At 36.3% G+C, this 26,367-nt stretch overlaps 2 protein-coding genes across 4 annotated transcripts in view; one reads left to right on the top strand and one right to left on the bottom strand.

The window, feature by feature from the left end:
- The first annotated feature begins 847 nt into the window (after positions 1 to 847).
- On the top strand, positions 848 to 4,394 carry LOC105194545 (guanine deaminase). 3 transcript variants are annotated; one of them, XM_039446646.1, is made up of 9 exons: positions 848 to 1,463; positions 1,766 to 1,893; positions 2,001 to 2,279; positions 2,389 to 2,607; positions 2,754 to 2,861; positions 2,941 to 3,048; positions 3,219 to 3,384; positions 3,621 to 3,767; positions 3,964 to 4,394. In XM_039446646.1, exons 2-9 carry the CDS (start codon positions 1,795 to 1,797, stop codon positions 4,161 to 4,163), a joined length of 1,326 nt encoding a protein of 441 aa, XP_039302580.1. In that variant the 5' UTR covers positions 848 to 1,463; positions 1,766 to 1,794; the 3' UTR covers positions 4,164 to 4,394. The 3 variants fall into 3 exon arrangements, with proteins under 3 accessions (XP_039302580.1, XP_039302579.1, XP_039302581.1); XM_039446645.1 differs by having other exon boundaries at positions 849 to 1,453; XM_039446647.1 differs by lacking the exon at positions 848 to 1,463 and adding an exon at positions 1,477 to 1,639.
- A 1,901-nt stretch (positions 4,395 to 6,295) lies between these two features.
- Positions 6,296 to 26,367, bottom strand: part of LOC120357428 (collagen alpha-2(V) chain-like) — a 112,831-nt gene continuing 92,759 nt past the window's right edge. Inside the window, exon 2 of the mRNA XM_039447628.1 lies at positions 6,296 to 6,590. Coding sequence (XP_039303562.1) covers positions 6,296 to 6,590 — 295 coding nt within the window. The remainder of the gene's footprint in view (positions 6,591 to 26,367) is intronic.

Here is a 26,367-nt window from a genome sequence, read left to right as displayed (position 1 = left end):
TGAAAAGATAAAAAGGCTTAGGATAATTTACAAAACGTTAAAAGATAGAAAAAGTTAACGAAATACAAAGAAACCGTCGATTTATTTATTTTTATATTCTTTTAGAAAGAACAATAATTTTGTCTCGATTTCGGGTACCCGCACACCCCTATTATTTACAGAAAGAAAATATACGTATGTGTAGAATCACTGACAGTATCATTGAACAATTATCAATAAATAATTAAGAAAAATATTAAAATAATAAGACGTCAGAATAATAAATTGCATACATGCTGATATTTTTTTAGATCCAATTTTCTGATTTTATTAAAATATTTTTTTAATGTAATTGCATAAATTGTTTTTGCTCGTTCATCGACTGGTATAGCAGTTATTATTTTTCAGTTTTGATTTTATTGTTACGCTCACATCAACTTTTGTTTTATCTACTATACATATTTATTTCAGTTCAACAAACGTAATGCCCTCTACCTTTTTACGCGTGCCAGTATAGTACACAGTGATGCCAGAGATGCCCCGCACTCGCGCATGTGCAGAGTTAGTAGCGCCAGTAAAGTATCTGAACCGTTCGTGAAACTGGCGTTTTTAGTCACCCCAAAGAAAAATAGAATTATGGACATAATGTATAAAGACATAACTCTTAGTAATATAATCTAATTAAATTAAAATAATTAATTGTGTGGCTAAATTATAACAAAAAGATATTCTAACTAATGACTCAAGCGCGCAAACCTCATATCCCCCACAGCGTTATCTATAGCTACAATACTGCTATTTCAGTTGTAAACCAACGCGCATGCGCAAGTGCGGGGCATCTCTGGCACCACTGATAGTACATACTGTACCGCACTGTACCGGCAGTGGCCGACACTTATATGTTCTGTGACCGACACAACACTTATATCACTTTTTGCATGATTGGAAAGGTCTCTCGAAGTCCGTTTACCGTTAGGGGCCGTCTATAAGTTCGGACGTGTTCGCCCGTCAATGATATTTTTTTAACCGTCGATTGTGCATCACAATCGGCCGCCGGAACGACTATCGTCGTTCTGGGCTGAGCCTTGAATTCACCTCGAGCGCTACCACATTGAGACTTTGTATTTCACATTTGAGTTTTTGCATCCCACATATAAGACGAGATTTCACATTAAATTCTGATTCCACTTTTATCTTTGTGTAATGGTCAAATCGTCCCTGCGAATCAAGACAGGGGACGGGTACCAGTAAAATTGAACTTGAACACTTGTTGGAAAGGTCAAATAATAGGTTGCATTCGCAAAGCGCGCTTTATCATAAATACCAATGAATACGTTACACGTATAATAAAGATATACTATCTACTGACACTGCTGATGATATATAATACTCCTCGAACGCAGCCGATTTGAGTGCGAGGGGAGAAGAGACGAGAGATACAGCGAGCTAATTGACAAAAAGAGAAATTTTCTCGGTAGTTGCGTGTACAGTAGATGAAAGATTTAATTTATAAAAGATTTTGATAATTATCTAGAATAGAGACTTCACCTGTGAATTTCTATAAAAATACACATATTTAGCGTATTTTGAAAAAAAAATCTGGTCTAAAGAATGCTCTTTCTCGCAAAACAAATTAAGCGTTAAGAAAGAGTTTTTAAAGGTTATAAAATCTGTGATACTGACAAAGTCTCTGTTCTAAATAATTACCGAGATTTTTAAATATCTTGAACAAAATTGTGAAATTGTGTGTGAAAAGTAATGTGTATAATATTTATAATTATTTCAGTGGTATAAGCATCTACAGGAGATATAACAATGGTTAAAAAGTATTTTATAGGACCATTGATTCATACAAATGATAGGGGAAATTTGATTATTGAAAAGCATACTGCTGTAGTTGTTGAGGATGGCAAGGTATTTAATTCACATTTTATATTTTTATTTTATATATATAGTTTAAAACAATATGGAAATAAAATAAAAGCATTTTAACCTCAAGTTATTTTATATGCAATTTTCAGATTATTAGCATGTTGAATCTTGAGGAGAACCCACCATTGACTCACCAGACAGTACATCATGCCATCAAAGGCGATTCGATAGACGAAGTTAATATTTTATCACATGGACAATTTATGATACCTGGATTTATTGATGGCCACACCCATGCAGTTCAATTTCCGAATCTTGGACTGGGGTACAATAAATGTCTCTTAGATTGGCTAGAAACTTATACCTTTCCATTGGAGAAAGAATATACTGATATGAAATTCGCAGACAGAGTGTTCGATGCTGTTGTGGTATGATTTACCAACTCAAAGATTTAACAGTATCTAAAAAGCTTTTCATAAAATATCCAGTTGAAATATTCTTATAACATTTTCTCATCAAATATGTATACTACTACAGAAACGGACTATCAGTATGGGTACAACAACGGCATGTTACTTTGCATCTTTATATACTGATGCGACTGTACTCCTCGTAGACAAAATTGGCAAACTGGGTCAACGAGCTTTTGTTGGAAAAGTAAATATGAATGTTCCGCGTGACGATGGATATTACGAAAGCACCGAGAAGTCAATTAAGGATACTACAGCTTTGATAAATCACGTTTATCACAGTTGGGTAAATATAAACTTATATTTTATTATATAATTAAAAGCGAGAAGACATTTTATTGCTTGCAACAAGTGATAACCGCTCTTCAATTATAGGTAGAACAATGTTGCAATTAATTTCAAACAAATTATTATATTGTTTAAAACTTATAGAATCCACTTATAATGCCAATCATCACGCCAAGATTTGCGTTGAGTTGCGATATGGAACTAATGCAAGAATTGGCCAAGATCGCAAAATCGAAAGGCTTACATATACAGGTATTTTATTGAGCTTATAATATGTATCGACTTGATATTCTATATTAAATATAAATACAAAGTATTCTTCATTCTCTAGAGTCATATCTCTGAAAATAAAGCTGAAGTAGCATCAGTGGAACAAGCGTTTCCAAATCAACTTTCGTATACAGATGTCTATGATGCTGCTGGTCTTCTTACTGGGAAGGTATAGTGCTTTATTTCCTTAGACTCTATTAAAAAAAAGTTTTTTACTTAGTCATTCTGATTTTTTTAGTTTTTTGGAGGTTTTCAAGAATTTCTTTTTTTAAGAAAACGAAAATATATAATTTCATTCCAGGTTTAGAATCATATGTAATATATCTGTTTGTTTTGCAGACAATATTAGCGCACGGAATCCACCTCACAGACAGCGAACTTGCCATTCTCGAAGCACGAGAAACATCTATAATTCACTGTCCTTCTTCGAATTTATACCTGAAAAGTGGTCTTTGCGATGTGCAAAGGCTAAAAGCTAACCGTATCAAAGTCGGACTTGGAACAGGTGCCACAATTATCTTTTTGTAGAAGTTTTAATGTTTTGGATATTTAATTCTGGAGTACTATGCATATTTTTCTTATTGATACTATTCTAAGTGAAAATTTGCTCACAAAATTAAAAAGTTTTTAAAATATTTTTAAGATTTTTGTACTTTTTCTATTTTTTCTACTTTTTCTATCTTTTATAGATGACAAATCAAAATTTTAATAATAAAAATTTTAGTGAATTTATCTTTGTAGATGTTTCAGGTGGAAGCAGTTACAGTATGTTAGATGAGATAAGATCGGCTTTAAAAGTATCAAATTGTCTAGCTTTGACGAAAGAGAATTATGAACCACTTAGTTACAAAGATGTCTTTCATATGGCAACATTGGGAGGTGCTAAAGGTAAAATTGTAGCTATTGTATTTATTGAAAATGTTCTCTCTCTCTCTCTCTCTCTCTCTCTCTCTCTATATATATATATATATATAATATCTCTCTATATATATAATATATCTAATATCTCTCTCTCTCTCTCTATATATATATATATATGTATATATATATATATAATTGCATTAATATATCCATTACATTTTAGCACTCTCAATTGAGAATAAAGTCGGTAATTTTGTGCCGGGTAAAGCTTTTGATGCTCTCATTATTGATGTGAACGCGAAAGGCAGCTTGTTAGATAATTTCAGAGAATACACGCTCAAGGAGAACTTTCAGAGATTTTTATACTCTGGTGATGAACGTAATATAGTAGCAGTATATGTAAATGGTAGGAAACTTAAATAAGAACTTTTACCATTTCTTATTTTGTTTTACTATATTCTTATTTTTATAATGCTTTAATACAAGCTGTTAAATAAAAGCATTTGTGCATTTTTTTATTTTCTTACATAAGTATACATTACTTAAACATAGTCACTATTTTGTATAACAAATTTGTAAGAAAAATTAAATATAAAGCGGCAGATGCAATAGATGATGCGTAAAAATAAAGACTATTAATTATTTGAATTGAAATGTATTGGTATGTTTCGGCTTTTCCTTCAAGTCATCTTCATGTGTTGGCGATGGCTACGTTCCGTTTCACGCATGATGCACATGATGTATCATTTTATCCTTGTTTAACATTTGTGGAATTACAAGGATAAAATAATGTGCCATGCGCATTATGCGTGAAACGGAACGTAGCCGATGTCTGCAGTACAAATGTACATACACTTCTACCAGAGAGGAAGCTGAGAGCGACCACGGCGGCCTTTTTCCTATAACGCTTCGAAACTCCCGTACACTAGTGACGCACATCTATTCTGGTCAGAATAGGAACTACGTGTCACATCCATTTTGCAATCCGCCGTTAAAAACAGTGTGGATGTTAGCACGGACAACAACCCATATCCATCTCTCGAGAAATGGATGTAGGTTGTTGTCCGTGCTAACATCCATTTTGCTGCAAATAAAATCTGACGCGTATCGCGTATGTTGCATCCAGAACAGGGGCCGAGAATGTGCACAAATGATTAATTACGTCTACTTTCGCGTAATATTTATTTATTATAGTCTGAATTATTTACATTAACATTGATATTAATACATATCAATACATATATGCCCATATTTTGCACAATCATATTTTTACTTAAAAAAGATGTTTAATAGTAACAGAAAGAATTTGGTTCTTTAATAAAGAAACATTCATTTTACGCAGTACTTAAAAAATAATTGTAATTAACATCGCATCGTATGATGAAGAAGAAATAAATGTCTTTCCACGAATAAATATACCATCTTTTTATTTTTACATAATTCTTTATTATTTAAATGTCTTCAAATTATGCTTTTGAAAAAATTAGCTTTTTTAATTTTTTTAAATCTTGACGCAACTCTCTCTCTCTCTCACTCTTTCTCTCTTTCTCTTTTAACGTGATTGTCCTTTAATTGTTTAGGCCTTCAGTTAGAGAGAGAAAGCATCGCGGTGATAGACATGGAGCAACCGGCGATGTTATCTCTATGGATACCCTCCTCTTCACTCCCCTCTTGACCCATCACGTTTTCCGTGCTACGTTTAGGCCGTAAAATTGATGGCAATTGTAGAAATGACGGAAATGGTATGGAAATAATGGAATGAATGTTATGATGGCAATGATGAAAATGATGGCAATAATGGGAATGATGGCAATAGTGGTAATGATGGCAATAATGGGAATGCTGTGAATGAGAGACTATCTCACATATTCCAAGCAGAACATGGAGTCACCACTACATCAAAATAATATCAAAATGATAATTAAAAGTAACTTTTCGATCAATTAAGATTTGATGTCATTTTCACTTACTGTTCTGCTTGGGATTAATCTTTAGCGGACAAATGGTGAGAAAATCGACCAGAGACCTTTAGTCGATTTTTTGACAAAAACTAGACGAAAAATAATGAATTTTTTCAAAATTAAAAAAAAACTTGGAAAAAATTAACTTCTGACATTTTGTATACGACAGGCGAAAGGGTTATTAAAACGCGGAATGGTCCATAAAATTTTGGTAACAATTTTGCCGTAATGCTTTGAGCCGCGGACGATAGGACGTGGTATCTCTTCAAAACGAGCTCCCACTACAAAAACTGTACCACGCCGACGCTGACGATAATACATAATTTGTTTTTGGTAGGCTTGCTCGAGATTTTCCGATACCCATTCAACGCTCGTAAGTCTTGCATACGTCGTGACCGATATTTTGCCACTATAATGACATGAATAATCTTTAGCGGAAAAACGGTGAAAGATAGTCCAACTTTGGTCAATTTTTTGACAAGAATAGATGTCAGAAGTGAATCCTTTTTCAAGTTCTTTTTAATTTTGCAGAAATTCAGTGGACTATCACTAACGCCACAATTGCCATCATTCCCACTATTCTTATCATTTCTATCATTGACATTTCCATTGCCGTCGTAATAGTGACAATACGATGGCCCGATCATCATCGCCATCATCGCCATCATCGCCATCATCGCCAACATCGGCATAATCGCCATAATCATCGCCATCATCGCCAATATCGCCATAATCGCCATAATCTCCATCATCGCCATCATCAACGCCATCATAACCGTCATCATCGCCAACATCGCCATCATCGCCATCATCGCCATCATCGCCATCGTCGCCATTATCGCCATAATCGCCATCATCGTAATCATCGCTATCATCGCCATCACCATCGCTATCATTGCCATTATCGCCAAAAGAGTTATATCAGTCAAAGTTCGAAATTTTTGAGTAAAATTTTTTTTGCGAATTTCTGTAATATCACTGTGTTCTGATAGCCCCCCGAAGAGTTCTAACTTTTATTAAAATGGATCGAATCGATAAAGTGAAAAACGAAAAAGTTATATCAAAGTTCGTAATGTTTGAGTAAAATTCTTTTTGAGAATTTCTCCAATATTTCTGTTCTGATAGCCACCAAAAGAGTTCTAACTTTTTTCATGATGGATCGAATCGCTAAAGTGAAAAACGAAAGACTTATATCAGACCAAAATTTTTGAGAAAAATATTTTTTGCGAATTTCTCCTATATCTCTGTGTTCTGATAGCCCCCAGAAGTATTCTAACTTTTATCACGATGAATCGAATCGCTAAAGTGAAAAACGAAAGACTTACATCAGTCAAAGATCAAAATTTTTGAGTAAAATTTTTTTTGCGTATTTCTCCAATATTTCTGTGTTCTGATAGCCCCCAGAAGAGTTCTAACTTTTATCATGATGGATCGAATCGCTAAAGTGAAAAACGAAAGACTTATATCAGTCAATTTCGAAATTTTTGAGTAAAACTTTTTTGCCCATTTCTCCAATATTTCTGTGTTCTGATAGCCCCCAGAAAATTTCTAACTTTTATCATGATGGATCGAATTGCTAAAGTGAAAAACGAAAGACTTATATCAGTCAAAGATCGAAATTTTTGAGCAAAATTTTTTTTGCCATATTCTACAATATTTCTGTGTTCTGACAGCCCCCAGAAGATTTCTAACTTTTATCATGAAGGATCGAATCGCTAAAATGAAAAACGAAAGACATATCAGTCAAAGATCGAAATTTTTGAGCAAACTTTTTTTGCTTATTCTCCAATATTTTTGTGTTCTGATAGCCCCCAGAAGAGTTCTAACTTTTATCACAATGAATCGAATCGCTAAAGTGAAAAACGAAAGACTTATATCAGTCAAAATTCGAAATTTTTGAGTAAAATTTTTTTTGCGAATTTCTCCAATATCTCTGTGTTCTGATAGCCCCCAGAAGAGTTCTAACTTTTATCATGATGGATGGAATCGCTAAAATGAAAAACGAAAGTCTTATATCAGTCAAACTTCGAAATTTTTGAGTAAAATTTTTTTTGCGAATTTCTCCAATATCTCTGTGTTCTGATAGCCCCCAGAAGAGTTTTAACTTTTTTCATGAAGAATCGAATCGCTAAAGTGAGAAACGAAAGACTTATATCAGTCAGAGATCGAAATTATTGAATGAAATTTTTTTTGCGAATTTCTCCAATATTTTTGTGTTCTGATAGCCCCCAGAAGAGTTCTAACTTTTATCATGATGGATCGAATCGCTAAAGTGAAGAACAAAAGAGTTATATCAGTCAAAGTTCGAAATATTTGAGTAAAATTTTTTTTGCAATTTCTTCAACATCTCTGTGTTCTGATAACACCCTGAAGAGTTCAAACTTTTATCATGATGGATCGAATCGCTAAAATGAAAAACGAAAGAGTTATATCAGTCAAAGTTCGAAATTTTTGAGTAAAATTTTTTTTGCCATATTTTCCAATATTTTTGTGTTCTGATAGCCCCCAGAAGAGTTCTAACTTTTATCACGATGAATCGAATCGCTAAAGTGAAAAACGAAAGACTTACATCAGTCAAAGATCAAAATTTTTGAGTAAAATTTTTTTTGCGTATTTCTCCAATATTTCTGTGTTCTGATAGCCCCCGGAAGAGTTCTAACTTTTATCATGATGGATCGAATCGCTAAAGTGAAGAACGAAAGACTTATATCAGACCAAATTTTTGAGTAAAATTTTTTTTACGAATTTCTCCAATATCTCTGTGTTCTGATAGCCCCCAGAAGAGTTTTACCTTTTTTCATGATGGATCGAATCGCTAAAGTGAAAAACGAAGGACTTATATGAGATCGAAATTTTTGAGAAAAATTTTTTTTGCGAATTTCTACAATATCTCTGTGTTCTGATAGCCCCCAGAAGAGTTCAAACATTTATCAAGATGGATCGAATCGCTAAAGTGAAAAACGAAAGACTTATATCAGACCAAAATTTTTGAGAAAAGTTTTTTTTGCGAATTTCTCCAATATCTCTGTGTTCTGATAGCCCCCAGAAGAGTTCTAACTTTCATCATGATGGATCGAATCGCTAAAATGAAAAACGAAAGACTTATATCAGACCAAAATTTTTGAGAAAAATTTCTTGTGCGAAATTCTCCAATATCTCTGTGTTCCGATAGCCCCCAGAAGAATTTTAACCTTTATGATGATGGATCGAATCGCTAAAGTGAGGTGGTGAACACACTGTTCCCCACCCGGGGGAGGGATATCCCGGAAAAGTCCGGCCCTCCCCCAGGATGGTCGGAGGAACTGGAGGTGTCCAGGCACGAAATGGTCGCGGCCTTCGCCCGAATAACTGGCAAAAAAGCGAAGGCGCCCGGGCCGGATGGCATCTATGCCAAAATCTGGGCCCGGGCATCGCCTATCGTAGGGGAGGCACTTCGTGCCATGTACACGAAGTGCCTCCGGGAAGGTATCTTCCCCAGGAGGTGGAAGAGGGCCCGGCTTGTCCTCCTTAAAAAGGAGGGCAAGCCCGCGGACAGTCCCTCCGCGTACAGGCCCCTCTGTATGCTGGATGATGCGGCTAAGATCTTCGAGTGAATAATCGCTAACCGCATCATCCGGCATATGGCCCGGAATGGTCCTGAACTGTCCCCCAAAAAATACGGGTTCCGAGAGGCGCGATCGACAATTGACGCGATACGTCAGGTTCGGTCCCTCTCGGAATCCCTAACGGGGGACGGGATGGTGGCGTTGGCGATATCCCTGGATATTTAATAGTCTCCCCTGGGGCGAGGTGGTGGCGGCGCTGAGCGAGTACTTTCGCCTGCCGCCCTACCTCGTCGCCATCGTTCAGGACTATTTCCGGGATAGAGAGCTGGAGTTCCGCGACAAAGACGGACTCCAGCAGCGGAGGGACGTGTCATGTGGCGTTCCACAGGGGTCCGTGTTGGGCCCCCTGCTATGGAACGCCGCATACGACAAAGTGCTACGCACGGCCCTCCCGCCCCGCTGCTACGTCGTCGGCTACGCTGACGACACGTTCATAGTGGCGGGGGGGACCTCCTGGGGAGGAGCAGTCGCCAACGGCGACTGGGCAGTGGCCTGTATCGTCGGTGCCATAAAAGGCCTGGGCATGAGGGTGGCCCCGGAGAAGACAGAAGCCATATTCTTTCACGATGGCTCCTCCGGGGTACCGCCCCAGGTCTTCGTCCTGGTGGACAACACCCGTGTTCAGATGGGTGCAAAACTTAAGTACCTTAGGTTGCACCTGGACGGTCGCTGGGCCTTCGCTGATCACTTTGACCAGCTGGCCCAGCGGTTGGGCAGGAGATTGAACGCCCTCAATGGGCTGATGCCCAACCTCCGGGGTCCGAGGGTGGGTGCTAGACGCGCGTACGCCCTCGCGATCATGTCCGGGGCTCTGTACGGAGCCCCGGTGTGGTTCCGCGAGGCGCTGGCCAGCCGCCGCATTAAGAAGGTGTTGCACGATGTGCAGCGGCGGCTGGCGCGAAGGATAACGCGCGCGTTTCGCACCGCTCCCAACGCGGCAATCATGGCCTTGGCGGGGCTCCCCCCGGCGGAGTACACGGCCGATGCCCTGGCGTGGACCTACGCCAGGGCAAAAGCCATCCACCTTGAGGGGGGGGGTAGTCACCCCCAGGGCCGCCGCGTTGCTACGGGAGAGGGCCCGTCGGCGGGTGATGAGGTCATGGAAGAGGAACCTCATCGACAACCCGCCGGCGGCCGGATCTCGGATCTTGGAGGCCGTCCTACCACACCTGGACGAGTGGGTGGGCCGCCCGTTTGGCGGCTTGTCCTACAGGATGACACAGGTGCTCACCGGGCATGGTTGTTTCGGTGAGTACCTGTGCAGGATAAGGAGGGAGCCGACGACACAGTGCCACCACTGTGGCGCCGCCCGGGACTCCGCGCGGCACACGCTGGAAGAGTGTCCAGCGTGGGAAGTGCTGCGCGGAGTCTTGAGGGCCGAAGTGGGAGATGAACTCTCCCTGCCGGCCATCATCAGTCAGATGGTCGGCAGGGAGAGCGCCTGGAAGGCGGTCTCCTCCTTCTGCGAGCGAGTCATGCTGCAGAAGGAGGAGGCCGAAAAGGTGCGGGAGCGTCAGCCTGGGGGTCGTATGCCCCCAGGCGACGCGAGGAACAGAAGGGGCGGCGGAGACGGGGGTCACGCTTCGTCTCGGCCCCCGCCCCGTCCGCCCCGACCGAGAAGAAGCGGCCCCCGCCCCCGGAGTTCCACCGGGCGGCGGCGGGGCAGAAGAGCCGTGGCGGTCGCCCCCTCGCTCCCCACTATTGCGGAGGAGAGGGACGACGGCGACCGCCACAGGAATGATGAAATGGAGCGACCCTCTTCCCCTGCGGCTGCCGGCCCAGCTTTCGGGACGCGCAGCCGTGGGAGGAGGGCAGCTCCCCATGTAAATGAGCCCGGCGAGGCAAACGTGACTTAACGGTCCGGGGGATCGATCGCGCGTCACAATGCGCCATCGCTCCCCCTCTAGCGCCTCGCCGGGGTGCTGGTGGGGGGAGGGGAAGGAACTCCTTCCTACCTCCTCCCCCCCCCCCAACACGGAGAAGAGTATGCCGCCGCGCCGGGCTAGTCCGGCGCGTAGGGGCCCGGGACATCCGGCCGGGGGGCCGGACTCCCGGGCATTACCCCCGTTAACATCACAAGGTGAAGAGGCGGGGGAGGGCTGGTGTCCCTCTCCCCCGACCTTAGGCCGGCTTGGCCTCACGGCCCTGCCGTGGGACCCGCACCAGGGTGCCCCCCGGCGTGCTGAGTCGGCCTCGGACGACCTGGTCCTGGGGGCTCCCGAAGCATGCTGTACGCGTTCCCGGAGTCCCCCCCAGTGAAGGACCTGAGCAGGACACCCGGAGAGGTTTTAGTGGGTATGTCCTCGCCGACACGTTGTCGGCGGGGAAGAGCCCCACATAACCGCCAGGCCTCCCCCGGGGCCAGGGGTATGCGGTAACGCATTTCTTCTCCGTTAACAAAACAAAAAAAAAAAAAGAATCGCTAAAGTGAAACACGAAAGACTTATATCAGTCTGCGTTCGAAATTTTTGAGTAAAATTTTTTTTGCGAGTTTCTCCAATATTTCTGTGTTCTGATAGCCCCCAGAAGAGTTCTAATTTTTATCAGGATGGATCGAATCGCTAAAGTGAAAAACGAAAGACTTATACCAGACAAAAATTTTTGAGAAAAACTTTTTTTGCGAATTTCTCCAATATCTCTGTAATCTGATAGCCCCCAGAAGAGTTCAAACTTTTATCATGATGGTTAGAATCGCTAAAGTGAAAAACGAAAGACATATCACACCAAAATTTTTGAGAAAAATTTTTTTTGCGAATTTCTCCAATATTTTTTTGTTTTGATAGCCCCCAGAAGAGTTTTAACTTTTTTCATGATGGATCGAATCGCTAAAGTGAAAAACGAAAGACTTATATCAGACCAAAATATTTGAGAAAAATATTTTTTGCGAATTTCTCCAATATCTCTGTGTTCTGATAGCCCCCAGAAGTATTCTAACTTTTATCATGATGGATCGAATCGCTAAAGTGAAAAACAAAAGAGTTATATCAGTCAAAGGTCGCAATATTGAAGTAAAACTTTTTTTGCGAATTTCTCCAATATCTCTGTGTTCTGATAGCCCCAAGAAGAGTTTTAACTTTTTTCATGATGGATCGAATCGATAAAGTGAAACACGAAAGACTTATATCAGTCAGAGTTCGAAATTTTTGAGTAAAATTTTTTTTGCGAATTTCTCCAATATTTCTGTGTTCTGATAGCCCCCAGAAGAGTTCTAACTTTTATCATGATTGATCGAATCGCTAAAGTGAAAAACGAAAGACTTATATCAGACAAAAATTCTGAGAAAAATTGTTTTTGCGAATTTCTCCAATATCTCTGTGTTCTGATAGCCCCCAGAAGTATTCTAACTTTTATCGTGATGGATCGAATCGCTAAAGTGAAAAACAAAAGAGTTATATCAGCTAAAGTTCGCTATATTTGAGTAAAATTTTTTTTGCGAACTTCTCCAATATTTCTGTGTTCTGATAACCCCCAGAAGAGTTCAAACTTTTATCATGATGGATTGAATCGCTAAAGTGAAAAACAAAGGGTTATATCAGTCAAAGGTCGCAATATTTGAGTAAAATTTTTTTTGCGAATTTCTCCAATATCTCTGTGTTCTGATAGCCCCCAGAAGTATTCTAACTTTTATCATGATGGATCGAATCGCTAAAGTGAAAAACAAAAGAGTTATATCAGTCAAAGGTCGCAATATTGGAGTAAATTTTTTTTGCGTATTTCTCCAATATCTCTGTGTTCTGATAGCCCCAAGAAGAGTTTTAACTTTTCTCATGATGGATCGAATCGCTAAAGTGAAAAACGAAAGACTTATATCCGCCCAAAATTTTAGAGAAAAATTTTTTTTGCGAATTTCTCCAATATCTCTGTGTTCTGATAGCCCCCAGAAGTATTCTAACTTTTATCATGATGGATCGAATCGCTAAAGTGAAAAACAAAAGAGTTATATCAGCTAAAGTTCGCTATATTTGAGTAAAATTTTTTTGCGAACTTCTCCAATATCTCTGTGTTCTGATAACCCCCAGAAGAGTTCAAACTTTTATCATGATGGATCGAATCGCTAAAGTGAAAAACAAAAGAGTTATATCAGTCAAAGGTCGCAATATTGGAGTAAATTTTTTTTGCGAATTTCTCCAATATGTCTGTGTTCTGATAGCCCAAAGAAGAGTTTTAACTTTTTTCATGATGGATCGAATCGCTAAAGAGAAAAACGAAAGACTTATATCCGACCAAAATTTTTGAGAAAAATTTTTTTTGCTTGTTTCTCCAATATTTTTGTGTTCTGATAGCCCCCAGAAGATTTTTAACATTTTTCATGATGGATCGATTCGCTAAAGTGAAAAACGAAGGACTTATATCAGACCAAAATTTTTGAGAAAAATTTTTTTTGCGAATTTCTCCAATATCTCTGTGTTCTGATAGCCCCCAGAATTATTCTAACTTTTATCATGATGGATCGAATCGCTAAAGTAAAAAACAAGAGTTATATCAGTCAAAGGTCGCAATATTTGAGTAAAATTTTTTTTGTCAATTTCTCCAATATCTCTGTGTTCTGATAGCCCCCAGAAGAGTTTTAACTTTTTTCATGATGGATCGAATCGCTAAAGTGAAAAACGAAAGTCTTATATCCGACCAAAGTATTTGAGAAAAATTTTTTTTCTAATTTCACCAATATTTTTGTGTTCTGATAGCCCCCAGAAGAGTTTTAACATTTTTCATGATGGATCGAATCGCTAAAGTGAAAAACGAAAGACTTATATCAGACCAAAATTTTTGAGAAAAATTTTTTTTGCGAATTTCTCCAATATCTCTGTGTTCTGATAGCCCCCAGAAGTATTCTAACTTTTATCATGATGGATCGAATCGCTAAAGTGAAAAACGAAATAGATATATCAGTCAAAGTTCGAAATATTAGATTAAAATTTTTTTTGCGATTTTCTCTAATATCTCTGTGTTCTGATAGCCCCCAGAAGAGTTCTAACTTTTATCATGGAGGATCGAATCGCTAAAGTGAAAAACGAAAGACTTATATCAGACTAAAATTTTTGAGAAAAATTTTTTTTGCGAATTTCTCCAATATCTCTGTAATCTGATAGCCCCCAGAAGAGTTCAAACTTTTATCATGATGGTTAGAATCGCTAAAGTGAAAAACGAAAGACTTATATCCGACCAAAATTTTTGAGAAAAATTTTTTTTGCGAATTTCTCCAATATCTCTGTGTTCTGATAGCCCCCAGAAGTATTCTAACTTTTATCATGATGGATCGAATCGCTAAAGTGAAAAACAAAAGAGTTATATCAGCTAAAGGTCGCTATATTTGAGTAAAATTTTTTTTGCGAACTTCTCCAATATCTCTGTGTTCTGATAACCCCCAGAGGAGTTCAAACTTTTATCATGATGGATTGAATCGCTAAAGTGAAAACAAAAGAGTTATATCAGTCAAAGGTCGCAATATTTGAGTAAAATTTTTTTTGCGAATTTCTCCAATATCTCTGTGTTCTGATAGCCCCCAGAAGTATTCTAACTTTTATCATGATGGATAGAATCGCTAAAGTGAAAAACAAAAGTGTTATATCAGTCAAAGGTCGCAATATTGGAGTAAATTTTTTTTGCGAATTTCTCCAATATCTCTGTGTTCTGATAGCCACAAGAAGAGTTTTAACTTTTTTCATGATGGATCGAATCGCTAAAGAGAAAAACGAAAGACTTATATCCGACCAAAATTTTGAGTAAAATTTTTTTTGCTAATTTCTCCAATATTTTTGTGTTCTTATAGCCCCCAGAAGAGTTTTAACATTTTTCATGATGGATCGAATCGCTAAGGTGAAAAAAGAAAGACTTATATCAGACCAAAATTCTGAGAAAAATTTTTTTTGCGAATTTCTCCAATATCTCTGTGTTCTGATAGCCCCCAGAAGTATTCTAACTTTTATCGTGATGGATCGAATCGCTAAAGTGAAAAACAAAAGAGTTATATCAGCTAAAGGTCGCTATATTTGAGTAAAATTTTTTTTGCGAACTTCTCCAATATCTCTGTGTTCTGATAAACCACAGAAGAGTTCAAACTTTTATCATGATGGATCGAATCGCTAAAGTGAAAAACAAAGGTTATATCAGTCAAAGGTCGCAATATTTGAGTAAAATTTTTTTTGCGAATTTCTCCAATATCTCTGTGTTCTGATAGTCCCCAGAAGTATTCTAACTTTTATCATGATGGATCGAATCGCTAAAGTGAAAAACAAAAGAGTTATATCAGTCAAAGTTCGAAATATTGGAGTAAATTTTTTTTGCGAATTTCTCCAATATCTCTGTGTTCTGATAGCCACAAGAAGAGTTTTAACTTTTTTCATGATGGATCGAATCGCTAAAGAGAAAAACGAAAGACTTATATCCGACCAAAGTTTTTGAGAAATACTTTTTTTGCTAATTTCTCCAATATTTTTGTGTTCTGATAGCCCCCAGAAGAGTTTTAACATTTTAAATGATGGATCGAATCGCTAAGGTGAAAAACGAAAGACTTATATCAGACCAAAATTTTTGAGAAAAATTTTTTTTGCGAATTTCTCCAATATCTCTGTGTTCTGATAGCCCCCAGAAGTATTCTAACTTTTATCGTGATGGATCGAATCGCTAAAGTGAAAAACAAAAGAGTTATATCAGCTAAAGTTCGCTATATTTGAGTAAAATTTTTTTTGCGAACTTCTCCAATATCTCTGTGTTCTGATAACCCCCAGAGGAGTTCAAACTTTTATCATGATGGATTGAATCGCTAAAGTGAAAAACAAAGGGTTATATCAGTCAAAGGTCGCAATATTTGAGTAAAATTTTTTTGCGAATTTCTCCAATATCTCTGTGTTCTGATAGCCCCCAGAAGTATTCTAACTTTTATCATGATGGATCGAATCGCTAAAGTGAAAAACAAAAGAGTTATATCAGTCAAAGTTCGAAATATTGGAGTAAATTTTTTTTGCGAATTTCTCCAATATCTCTGTGTTCTGATAGCCACAAGAAGAGTTTTAACTTTTTTCATGATGGATCGAATCGCTAAAGAGAAAAACGAAAGACTTATATCCGACCAAAATTTTTGAGAAAAATTTTTTTTGCTAATTTCTCCAATATTTTTGTGTTCTGATAGCCCCCAGAAGAGTTTTAACATTTTAATGATGGATCGAATCGCTAAGTTGAAAAACCAAAGACTTATATCCGCCCAAAATTTTAGAGAAATATTTTTTTTGCGAATTTCTCCAATATCTCTGTGTTCTGATATCCCACAGAAGTATTCTAACTTTTATCATGATGGATCGAAACGCTAAAGTGAAAAACAAAAGAGTTATATCAGCTAAAGTTCGCTATATTTGAGTAAAATTTTTTTGCGAACTTCTCCAATATCTCTGTGTTCTGATAACCCCCAGAAGAGTTCAAACTTTTATCATGATGGATCGAATCGCTATAGTGAAAAACAAAAGAGTTATATCAGTCAAAGGTCGAAATATTGGAGTAAATTTTTTTTGCGAATTTCTCCAATATGTCTGTGTTCTGATAGCCCCAAGAAGAGTTTTAACTTTTTTCATGATGGATCGAATCGCTAAACAGAAAAACGAAGATTTATATCCGACCAAAATTTTTGAGAAAAATTTTTTTTCCTTGTTTCTCCAATATTTTTGTGTTCTGATAGCCCCCAGAAGAGTTTTAACATTTTTCATGATGGATCGATTCGCTAAAGTGAAAAACGAAGGACTTATATCAGACCAAAATTTTTGAGAAAAATTTTTTTTGCGAATTTCTCCAATATCTCTGTGTTCTGATAGCCCCCAGAATTATTCTAACTTTTATCATGATGGATCGAATCGCTAAAGTAAAAAACAAGAGTTATATCAGTCAAAGGTCGCAATATTTGAGTAAAATTTTTTTTGTCAATTTCTCCAATATCTCTGTGTTCTGATAGCCCCCAGAAGAGTTTTAACTTTTTTCATGATGGATCGAATCGCTAAAGTGAAAAACGAAAGTCTTATATCCGACCAAAGTATTTGAGAAAAATTTTTTTTCTAATTTCACCAATATTTTTGTGTTCTGATAGCCCCCAGAAGAGTTTTAACATTTTTCATGATGGATCGAATCGCTAAAGTGAAAAACGAAAGACTTATATCACACCAAAATTTTTGAGAAAAATTTTTTTTGCGAATTTCTCCAATATCTCTGTGTTCTGATAGCCCCCAGAAGTATTCTAACTTTTATCATGATGGATCGAATAGCTAAAGTGAAATACGAAAGTCTTATATCAGTCAGAGTTCGAAATTTTTGAGTAAAATTTTTTTTGGGAGCTTCTCCAATATTTCTGTGTTCTGATAGCCCCCAGAAGAGTTCTAACTTTTATCATGATGGATCGAATCGCTAAAGTGAAAAACGAAAGACTTATATCAGACCAAAATTTTTGAGAAAAACTTTTTTTGCGAATTTCTCCAATATCTCTGTAATCTGATAGCCCCCAGAAGAGTTCAAACTTTTATCATGATGGTTAGAATCGCTAAAGTGAAAAACGAAAGACTTATATCCGACCAAAATTTTTGAGAAAAATTTTTTTTGCTAATTTCTCCAATATTTTTGTGTTCTGATAGCCCCCAGAAGAGTTTTAACATTTTTCATGATGGATCGAATCGCTAAAGTGAAAAACAAAAGAGTTATATCAGCTAAAGGTCGCTATATTTGAGTAAAATTTTTTTTGCGAACTTCTCCAATATCTCTGTGTTCTGATAACCCCCAGAAGTATTCTAACTTTTATCATGATGGATCAAATCGCTAAAGTGAAAAACAAAAGAGTTATATCAGTCAAAGTTCGAAATATTGGAGTATATTTTTTTTGCGAATTTCTCCAATATCTCTGTGTTCTGATAGCCACAAGAAGAGTTTTAACTTTTTTCATGATGGATCGAATCGCTAAAGAGAAAAACGAAAGACTTATATCCGACCAAAATTTTTGAGAAAAATTTTTTTTGCTAATTTCTCCAATATTTTTGTGTTCTGATAGCCCCCAGAAGAGTTTTAACATTTTAAATGATGGATCGAATCGCTAAGGTGAAAAACGAAAGACTTATATCAGACCAAAATTTTTGAGAAAAATTTTTTTTGCGAATTTCTCCAATATCTCTGTGTTCTGATAGCCCCCAGAAGTATTCTAACTTTTATCATGATGGATCGAATCGCTAAAGTGAAAAACAAAAGAGTTATATCAGTCAAAGTTCGCAATATTGAAGTAAAACTTTTTTTGCGAATTTCTCCAATATCGCTGTGTTCTGATAGCCCCAAGAAGAGTTTTAACTTTTTTCATGATGGATCGAATCGCTAAAGTGAAACACGAAAGACTTATATCAGTCAGAGTTCAAAATTTTTGAGTAAAATTTTTTTTGCGAATTTCTCCAATATTTCTGTGTTCTGATAGCCCCCAGAAGAGTTCTAACTTTTATCATGATTGATCGAATCGCTAAAGTGAAAAACGAAAGACTTATATCAGACCAAAATTTTTGAGAAAAACTTTTTTTGCGAATTTCTCCAATATCTCTGTAATCTGATAGCCCCCAGAAGTATTCTAACTTTTATCGTGATGGATCGAATCGCTAAAGTGAAAAACAAAAGAGTTATATCAGCTAAAGGTCGCTATATTTGAGTAAAATTTTTTTTGCGAACTTCTCCAATATCTCTGTGTTCTGATAACCCCCAGAAGAGTTCAAACTTTTATCATGATGGATCGAATCGCTAAAGTGAAAAACAAAGGGTTATATCAGTCAAAGGTCGCAATATTTGAGTAAAATTTTTTTTGCGAATGTCTCCAATATGTCTGTGTTCTGATAGCCCCAAGAAGAGTTTTAACTTTTTTCATGATTTATCGAATCGCTAAAGAGAAAAACGAAAGACTTATATCCGACCAAAATTTTTGAGAAAAATTTTTTTTGCGAATTTCTCCAATATCTCTGTGTTCTGATAGCCCCCAGAAGTATTCTAACTTTTATCGTGATGGATCGAATCGCTAAAGTGAAAAACAAAAGAGTTATATCAGCTAAAGGTCGCTATATTGGAGTAAAATTTTTTTTGCGAACTTCTCCAATATCTCTGTGTTCTGATAGCCACAAGAAGAGTTTTAACTTTTTTCATGATGGATCGAATCGCTAAAGAGAAAAACGAAAGACTTATATCCGACCAAAATTTTGAGTAAAATTTTTTTTGCTAATTTCTCCAATATTTTTGTGTTCTTATAGCCCCCAGAAGAGTTTTAACATTTTTCATGATGGATCGAATCGCTAAGGTGAAAAACGAAAGACTTATATCAGACCAAAATTCTGAGAAAAATTTTTTTTGCGAATTTCTCCAATATCTCTGTGTTCTGATAGCCCCCAGAAGTATTCTAACTTTTATCGTGATGGATCGAATCGCTAAAGTGAAAAACAAAAGAGTTATATCAGCTAAAGGTCGCTATATTTGAGTAAAATTTTTTTTGCGAACTTCTCCAATATCTCTGTGTTCTGATAAACCACAGAAGAGTTCATACTTTTATCATGATGGATCGAATCGCTAAAGTGAAGAACAAAGGTTATATCAGTCAAAGGTCGCAATATTTGAGTAAAATTTTTTTTGCGAATTTCTCCAATATCTCTGTGTTCTGATAGTCCCCAGAAGTATTCTAACTTTTATCATGATGGATCGAATCGCTAAAGTGAAAAACAAAAGAGTTATATCAGTCAAAGTTCGAAATATTGGAGTAAATTTTTTTTGCGAATTTCTCCAATATCTCTGTGTTCTGATAGCCACAAGAAGAGTTTTAACTTTTTTCATGATGGATCGAATCGCTAAAGAGAAAAACGAAAGACTTATATCCGACCAAAGTTTTTGAGAAATACTTTTTTTGCTAATTTCTCCAATATTTTTGTGTTCTGATAGCCCCCAGAAGAGTTTTAACATTTTAAATGATGGATCGAATTGCTAAGGTGAAAAACGAAAGACTTATATCAGACCAAAATTTTTGAGAAAAATTTTTTTTGCGAATTTCTCCAATATCTCTGTGTTCTGATAGCCCCCAGAAGTATTCTAACTTTTATCGTGATGGATCGAATCGCTAAAGTGAAAAACAAAAGAGTTATATCAGCTAAAGTTCGCTATATTTGAGTAAAATTTTTTTTGCGAACTTCTCCAATATCTCTGTGTTCTGATAACCCGCAGAAGAGTTCAAACTTTTATCATGATGGATCGAATCGCTAAAGTGAAAAACAAAGGGTTATATCAGTCAAAGGTCGCAATATTTGAGTAAAATTTTTTTTGCGAATTTCTCCAATATCTCTGTGTTCTGATAGCCCCCAGAAGTATTCTAACTTTTATCATGATGGATCGAATCGCTAAAGTGAAAAACAAAAGAGTTATATCAGTCAAAGTTCGAAATATTGGAGTAAATTTTTTTTGCGAATTTCTCCAATATCTCTGTGTTCTGATAGCCACAAGAAGAGTTTTAACTTTTTTCATGATGGATCGAATCGCTAAAGAGAAAAACGAAAGACTTATATCCGACCAAAATTTTTGAGAAAAATTTTTTTTGCTAATTTCTCCAATATTTTTGTGTTCTGATAGCCCCCAGAAGAGTTTTAACATTTTAAATGATGGATCGAATCGCTAAGGTGAAAAACGAAAGACTTATATCCGCCCAAAATTTTAGAGAAAAATTTTTTTTGCGAATTTCTCCAATATCTCTGTGTTCTGATAGCCCACAGAAGTATTCTAACTTTTATCATGATGGATCGAATCGCTAAAGTGAAAAACAAAAGAGTTATATCAGCTAAAGTTCGCTATATTTGAGTAAAATTTTTTTGCGAACTTCTCCAATATCTCTGTGTTCTGATAACCCCCAGAAGAGTTCAAACTTTTATCATGATGGATCGAATCGCTATAGTGAAAAACAAAAGAGTTATATCAGTCAAAGGTCGAAATATTGGAGTAAATTTTTTTTGCGAATTTCTCCAATATGTCTGTGTTCTGATAGCCCCAAGAAGAGTTTTAACTTTTTTCATGATGGATCGAATCGCTAAAGAGAAAAACGAAAGATTTATATCCGACCAAAATTTTTGAGAAAAATTTTTTTTCCTTGTTTCTCCAATATTTTTGTGTTCTGGTAGCCCCCAGAAGAGTTTTAACATTTTTCATGATGGATCGATTCGCTAAAGTGAAAAACGAAGGACTTATATCAGACCAAAATTTTTGAGAAAAATTTTTTTTGCGAATTTCTCCAATATCTCTGTGTTCTGATAGCCCCCAGAATTATTCTAACTTTTATCATGATGGATCGAATCGCTAAAGTGAAAAACAAAGAGTTATATCAGTCAAAGGTCGCAATATTTGAGTAAAATTTTTTTTGCGAATTTCTCCAATATCTCTGTGTTCTGATAGCCCCCAGAAGAGTTTTAACTTTTTTCATGATGGATCGAATCGCTAAAGTGAAAAACGAAAGTCTTATATCCGACCAAAGTTATTTGAGAAAAATTTTTTTTCTAATTTCACCAATATTTTTGTGTTCTGATAGCCCCCAGAAGAGTTTTAACATTTTTCATGATGGATCGAATCGCTAAAGTGAAAAACGAAAGACTTATATCAGACCAAAATTTTTGAGTAAAATTTTTTTTGCGAATTTCTCCAATATCTCTGTGTTCTGATAGCCCCCAGAAGTATTCTAACTTTTATCATGATGGATCGAATCGCTAAAGTGAAAAACAAAAGAGTTATATCAGTCAAAGTTCGAAATATTGGAGTAAATTTTTTTTGCGAATTTCTCCAATATCTCTGTGTTCTGATAGCCACAAGAAGAGTTTTAACTTTTTTCATGATGGATCGAATCGCTAAAGTGAAAAACGAAAGACTTATATCCGACCAAAATTTTTGAGAAAAATTTTTTTTGCTAATTTCTCCAATATTTTTGTGTTCTGATAGCCCCCAGAAGAGTTTTAACATTTTAAATGATGGATCGAATCGCTAAGGTGAAATACGAAAGACTTATATCAGACCAAAATTTTTGAGAAAAATTTTTTTTGCGAATTTCTCCAATATCTCTGTGTTCTGATAGCCCACAGAAGTATTCTAACTTTTATCATGATGGATCGAATCGCTAAAGTGAAAAACAAAAGGGTTATATCAGCTAAAGTTCGCTATATTTGAGTAAAATCTTTTTGCGAACTTCTCCAATATCTCTGTGTTCTGATAGCCCCCAGAAGAGTTCTAACTTTTATCATGATGGATCGAATCGCTAAAGTGAAAAACAAAAGACTTATATCAGTCAAAGTTCGAAATATTTGAGTAAAATTTTTTTTGCGAATTTCTCCAATATCTCTGTGTTCTGATAGCCCCCAGAAGAGTTTTAACTTTTTTCATGATGGATCGAATCGCTAAAGTGAAAAACGAAAGACTTATATCAGACCAAAATTTTTGAGAAAAATTTTTTTTGCGAATTTCTCCAATATCTCTGTGTTCTGATAGCCCCCAGAAGAGTTTTAACTTTTATCATGATGGATCGAATCGCTAAAGTGAAAAACAAAAGACTTATATCAGACCAAAATTTTTGAGTAAAATTTTTTTTGCGAATTTCTCCAATATCTCTGTGTTCTGATAGCCCCCAGAAGAGTTCTAACTTTTATCATGATGGATCGAATCGCTAAAGTGAAAAACAAAGGGTTATATCAGTCAAAGGTCGCAATATTTGAGTAAAATTTTTTTTGCGAATTTCTCCAATATCTCTGTGTTCTGATAGCCCCCAGAAGAGTTTTAACTTTTTTCATGATGGATCGAATCGCTAAAGTGAAAAACGAAAGACTTATATCCGACCAAAATTTTTGAGAAAAATTTTTTTTGCGAATTTCTCCAATATTTTTGTGTTCTGATAGCCCCCAGAAGAGTTTTAACATTTTTCATGATGGATCGAATCGCTAAAGTGAAAAACGAAAGACTTATATCAGACCAAAATTTTTGAGAAAAATTTTTTTTGCGAATTTCTCCAATATCTCTGTGTTCTGATAGCCCCCAGAAGTATTCTAACTTTTATCATGATGGATCGAATAGCTAAAGTGAAATACGAAAGTCTTATATCAGTCAGAGTTCGAAATTTTTGAGTAAAATTTTTTTTGCGAATTTCTCCAATATTTCTGTGTTCTGATAGCCCCCAGAAGAGTTCTAACTTTTATCATGATGGATCGAATCGCTAAAGTGAAAAACGAAAGACTTATATCAGACCAAAATTTTTGAGAAAAACTTTTTTTGCGAATTTCTCCAATATCTCTGTGTTCTGATAGCCCCCAGAAGAGTTCAAACTTTTATCATGATGGATCGAATCGCTAAAGTGAAAAACGAAAGACTTATATCAGACCAAAATTTTTGAGAAAAATTTTTTTTGCGAATTTCTCCAATATTTCTGTGTTCTGATAGCCCCCAGAAGAGTTTTAACATTTTTCATGATGGATCGAATCGCTAAAGTGAAAAACGAAAGACTTATATCAGCTCAAAGTCGCATATTTGAGTAAAATTTTTTTTGCGAATTTCTCCAATATCTCTGTGTTCTGATAGCCCCCAGAAGTATTCTAACTTTTATCATGATGGATCGAATCGCTAAAGTGAAAAACAAAAGAGTTATATCAGTCAAAGTTCGAAATATTGGAGTAAATTTTTTTTGCGAATTTCTCCAATATCTCTGTGTTCTGATAGCCACAAAAAGAGTTTTAACTTTTTTCATGATGGATCGAATCACTAAAGAGAAAAACGAAAGACTTATATCCGACCAAAATTTTTGAGAAAAATTTTTTTTGCTAATTTCTCCAATATTTTTGTGTTCTGATAGCCCCCAGAAGAGTTTTAACATTTTATCATGATGGATCGAATCGCTAAGGTGAAAAACGAAAGACTTATATCAGACCAAAATTTTTGAGAAAAATTTTTTTTGCGAATTTCTCCAATATCTCTGTGTTCTGATAGCCCCCAGAAGTATTCTAACTTTTATCATGATGGATCGAATCGCTAAAGTGAAAAACAAAAGAGTTATATCAGTCAAAGGTCGCAATATTGGAGTAAATTTTTTTTGCGTATTTCTCCAATATCTCTGTGTTCTGATAGCCCCAAGAAGAGTTTTAACTTTTCTCATGATGGATCGAATCGCTAAAGTGAAAAACGAAAGACTTATATCAGTCAGAGTTCAAAATTTTTGAGAAAAATTTTTTTTGCGAATTTCTCCAATATTTCTGTGTTCTGATAGCCCCCAGAAGAGTTCTAACTTTTATCATGATGGATCGAATCGCTAAAGTGAAAAACGAAAGTCTTATATCAGACCAAAATTTTTGAGAAAAATTTTTTTTGCGAATTTCTCCAATATCTCTGTGTTCTGATAGCCCCCAGAAGTATTCTAACTTTTATCGTGATGGATCGAATCGCTAAAGTGAAAAACAAAAGAGTTATATCAGCTAAAGTTCGCTATATTTGAGTAAAATTTTTTTTGCGAACTTCTCCAATATCTCTGTGTTCTGATAACCCCCAGAAGAGTTCAAACTTTTATCATGATGGATCGAATCGCTAAAGTGAAAAACAAAGGGTTATATCAGTCAAAGGTCGCAATATTTGAGTAAAATTTTTTTTGCGAATTTCTCCAATATGTCTGTGTTCTGATAGCCCCAAGAAGAGTTTTAACTTTTTTCATGATGGATCGAATCGCTAAAGTGAAAAACGAAAGACTTATATCAGACCAAAATTTTTGAGAAAAATTTTTTTTGCGAATTTCTCCAATATCTCTGTGTTCTGATAGCCCCCAGAAGTATTCTAACTTTTATCATGATGGATCGAATCGCTAAAGTGAAAAACAAAAGAGTTATATCAGCTAAAGGTCGCTATATTGGAGTAAAATTTTTTTTGCGAACTTCTCCAATATCTCTGTGTTCTGATAACCCCCAGAAGAGTTCAAACTTTTATCATGATGGATCGAATCGCTAAAGTGAAAAACAAAAGAGTTATATCAGTCAAAGGTCGCAATATTTGAGTAAAATTTTTTTTGCGAATTTCTCCAATATCTCTGTGTTCTGATAGCCCCCAGAAGTATTCTAACTTTTATCATGATGGATCGAATCGCTAAAGTGAAAAACAAAAGAGTTATATCAGCTAAAGGTCGCTATATTTGAGTAAAATTTTTTTTGCGAACTTCTCCAATATCTCTGTGTTCTGATAACCCCCAGAAGAGTTCAAACTTTTATCATGATGGATTGAATCGCTAAAGTGAAAAACAAAAGAGTTATATCAGTCAAAGGTCGCAATATTTGAGTAAAATTTTTTTTGCGAATTTCTCCAATATCTCTGTGTTCTGATAGCCCCCAGAAGTATTCTAACTTTTATCATGATGGATAGAATCGCTAAAGTGAAAAACAAAAGTGTTATATCAGTCAAAGGTCGCAATATTGGAATAAATTTTTTTTGCGAATTTCTCCAATATGTCTGTGTTCTGATAGCCCCAAGAAGAGTTTTAACTTTTTTCATGATGGATCGAATCGCTAAAGAGAAAAACGAAAGACTTATATCCGACCTAAATTTTTGAGAAAAATTTTTTTTGCTAATTTCTCCAATATTTTTGTGTTCTGATAGCCCCCAGAAGAGTTTTAACATTTTTCATGATGGATCGATTCGCTAAAGTGAAAAACGAAAGACTTATATCAGACCAAAATGTTTGAGAAAAATTTTTTTTGCGAATTTCTCCAATATCTTTGTGTTCTGATAGCCCCCAGAAGTATTCTAACTTTTATCATGATGGATCGAATCGCTAAAGTGAAAAACAAAAGAGTTATATCAGCTAAAGTTCGCTATATTTGAGTAAAATTTTTTTGCGAACTTCTCCAATATCTCTGTGTTCTGATAACCCCCAGAAGAGTTCAAACTTTTATCATGATGGATCGAATCGCTAAAGTGAAAAACAAAGGGTTATATCAGTCAAAGGTCGCAATATTTGAGTAAAATTTTTTTTGCGAATTTCTCCAATATCTCTGTGTTCTGATAGCCCACAGAAGTATTCTAACTTTT

This window comes from Solenopsis invicta, chromosome 3, assembly GCF_016802725.1.
Source record: "Solenopsis invicta isolate M01_SB chromosome 3, UNIL_Sinv_3.0, whole genome shotgun sequence".
Classification (NCBI taxonomy): Eukaryota; Metazoa; Arthropoda; class Insecta; order Hymenoptera; family Formicidae; genus Solenopsis; species Solenopsis invicta.
This window is presented reverse-complemented; position numbering and strand designations above follow the sequence as displayed.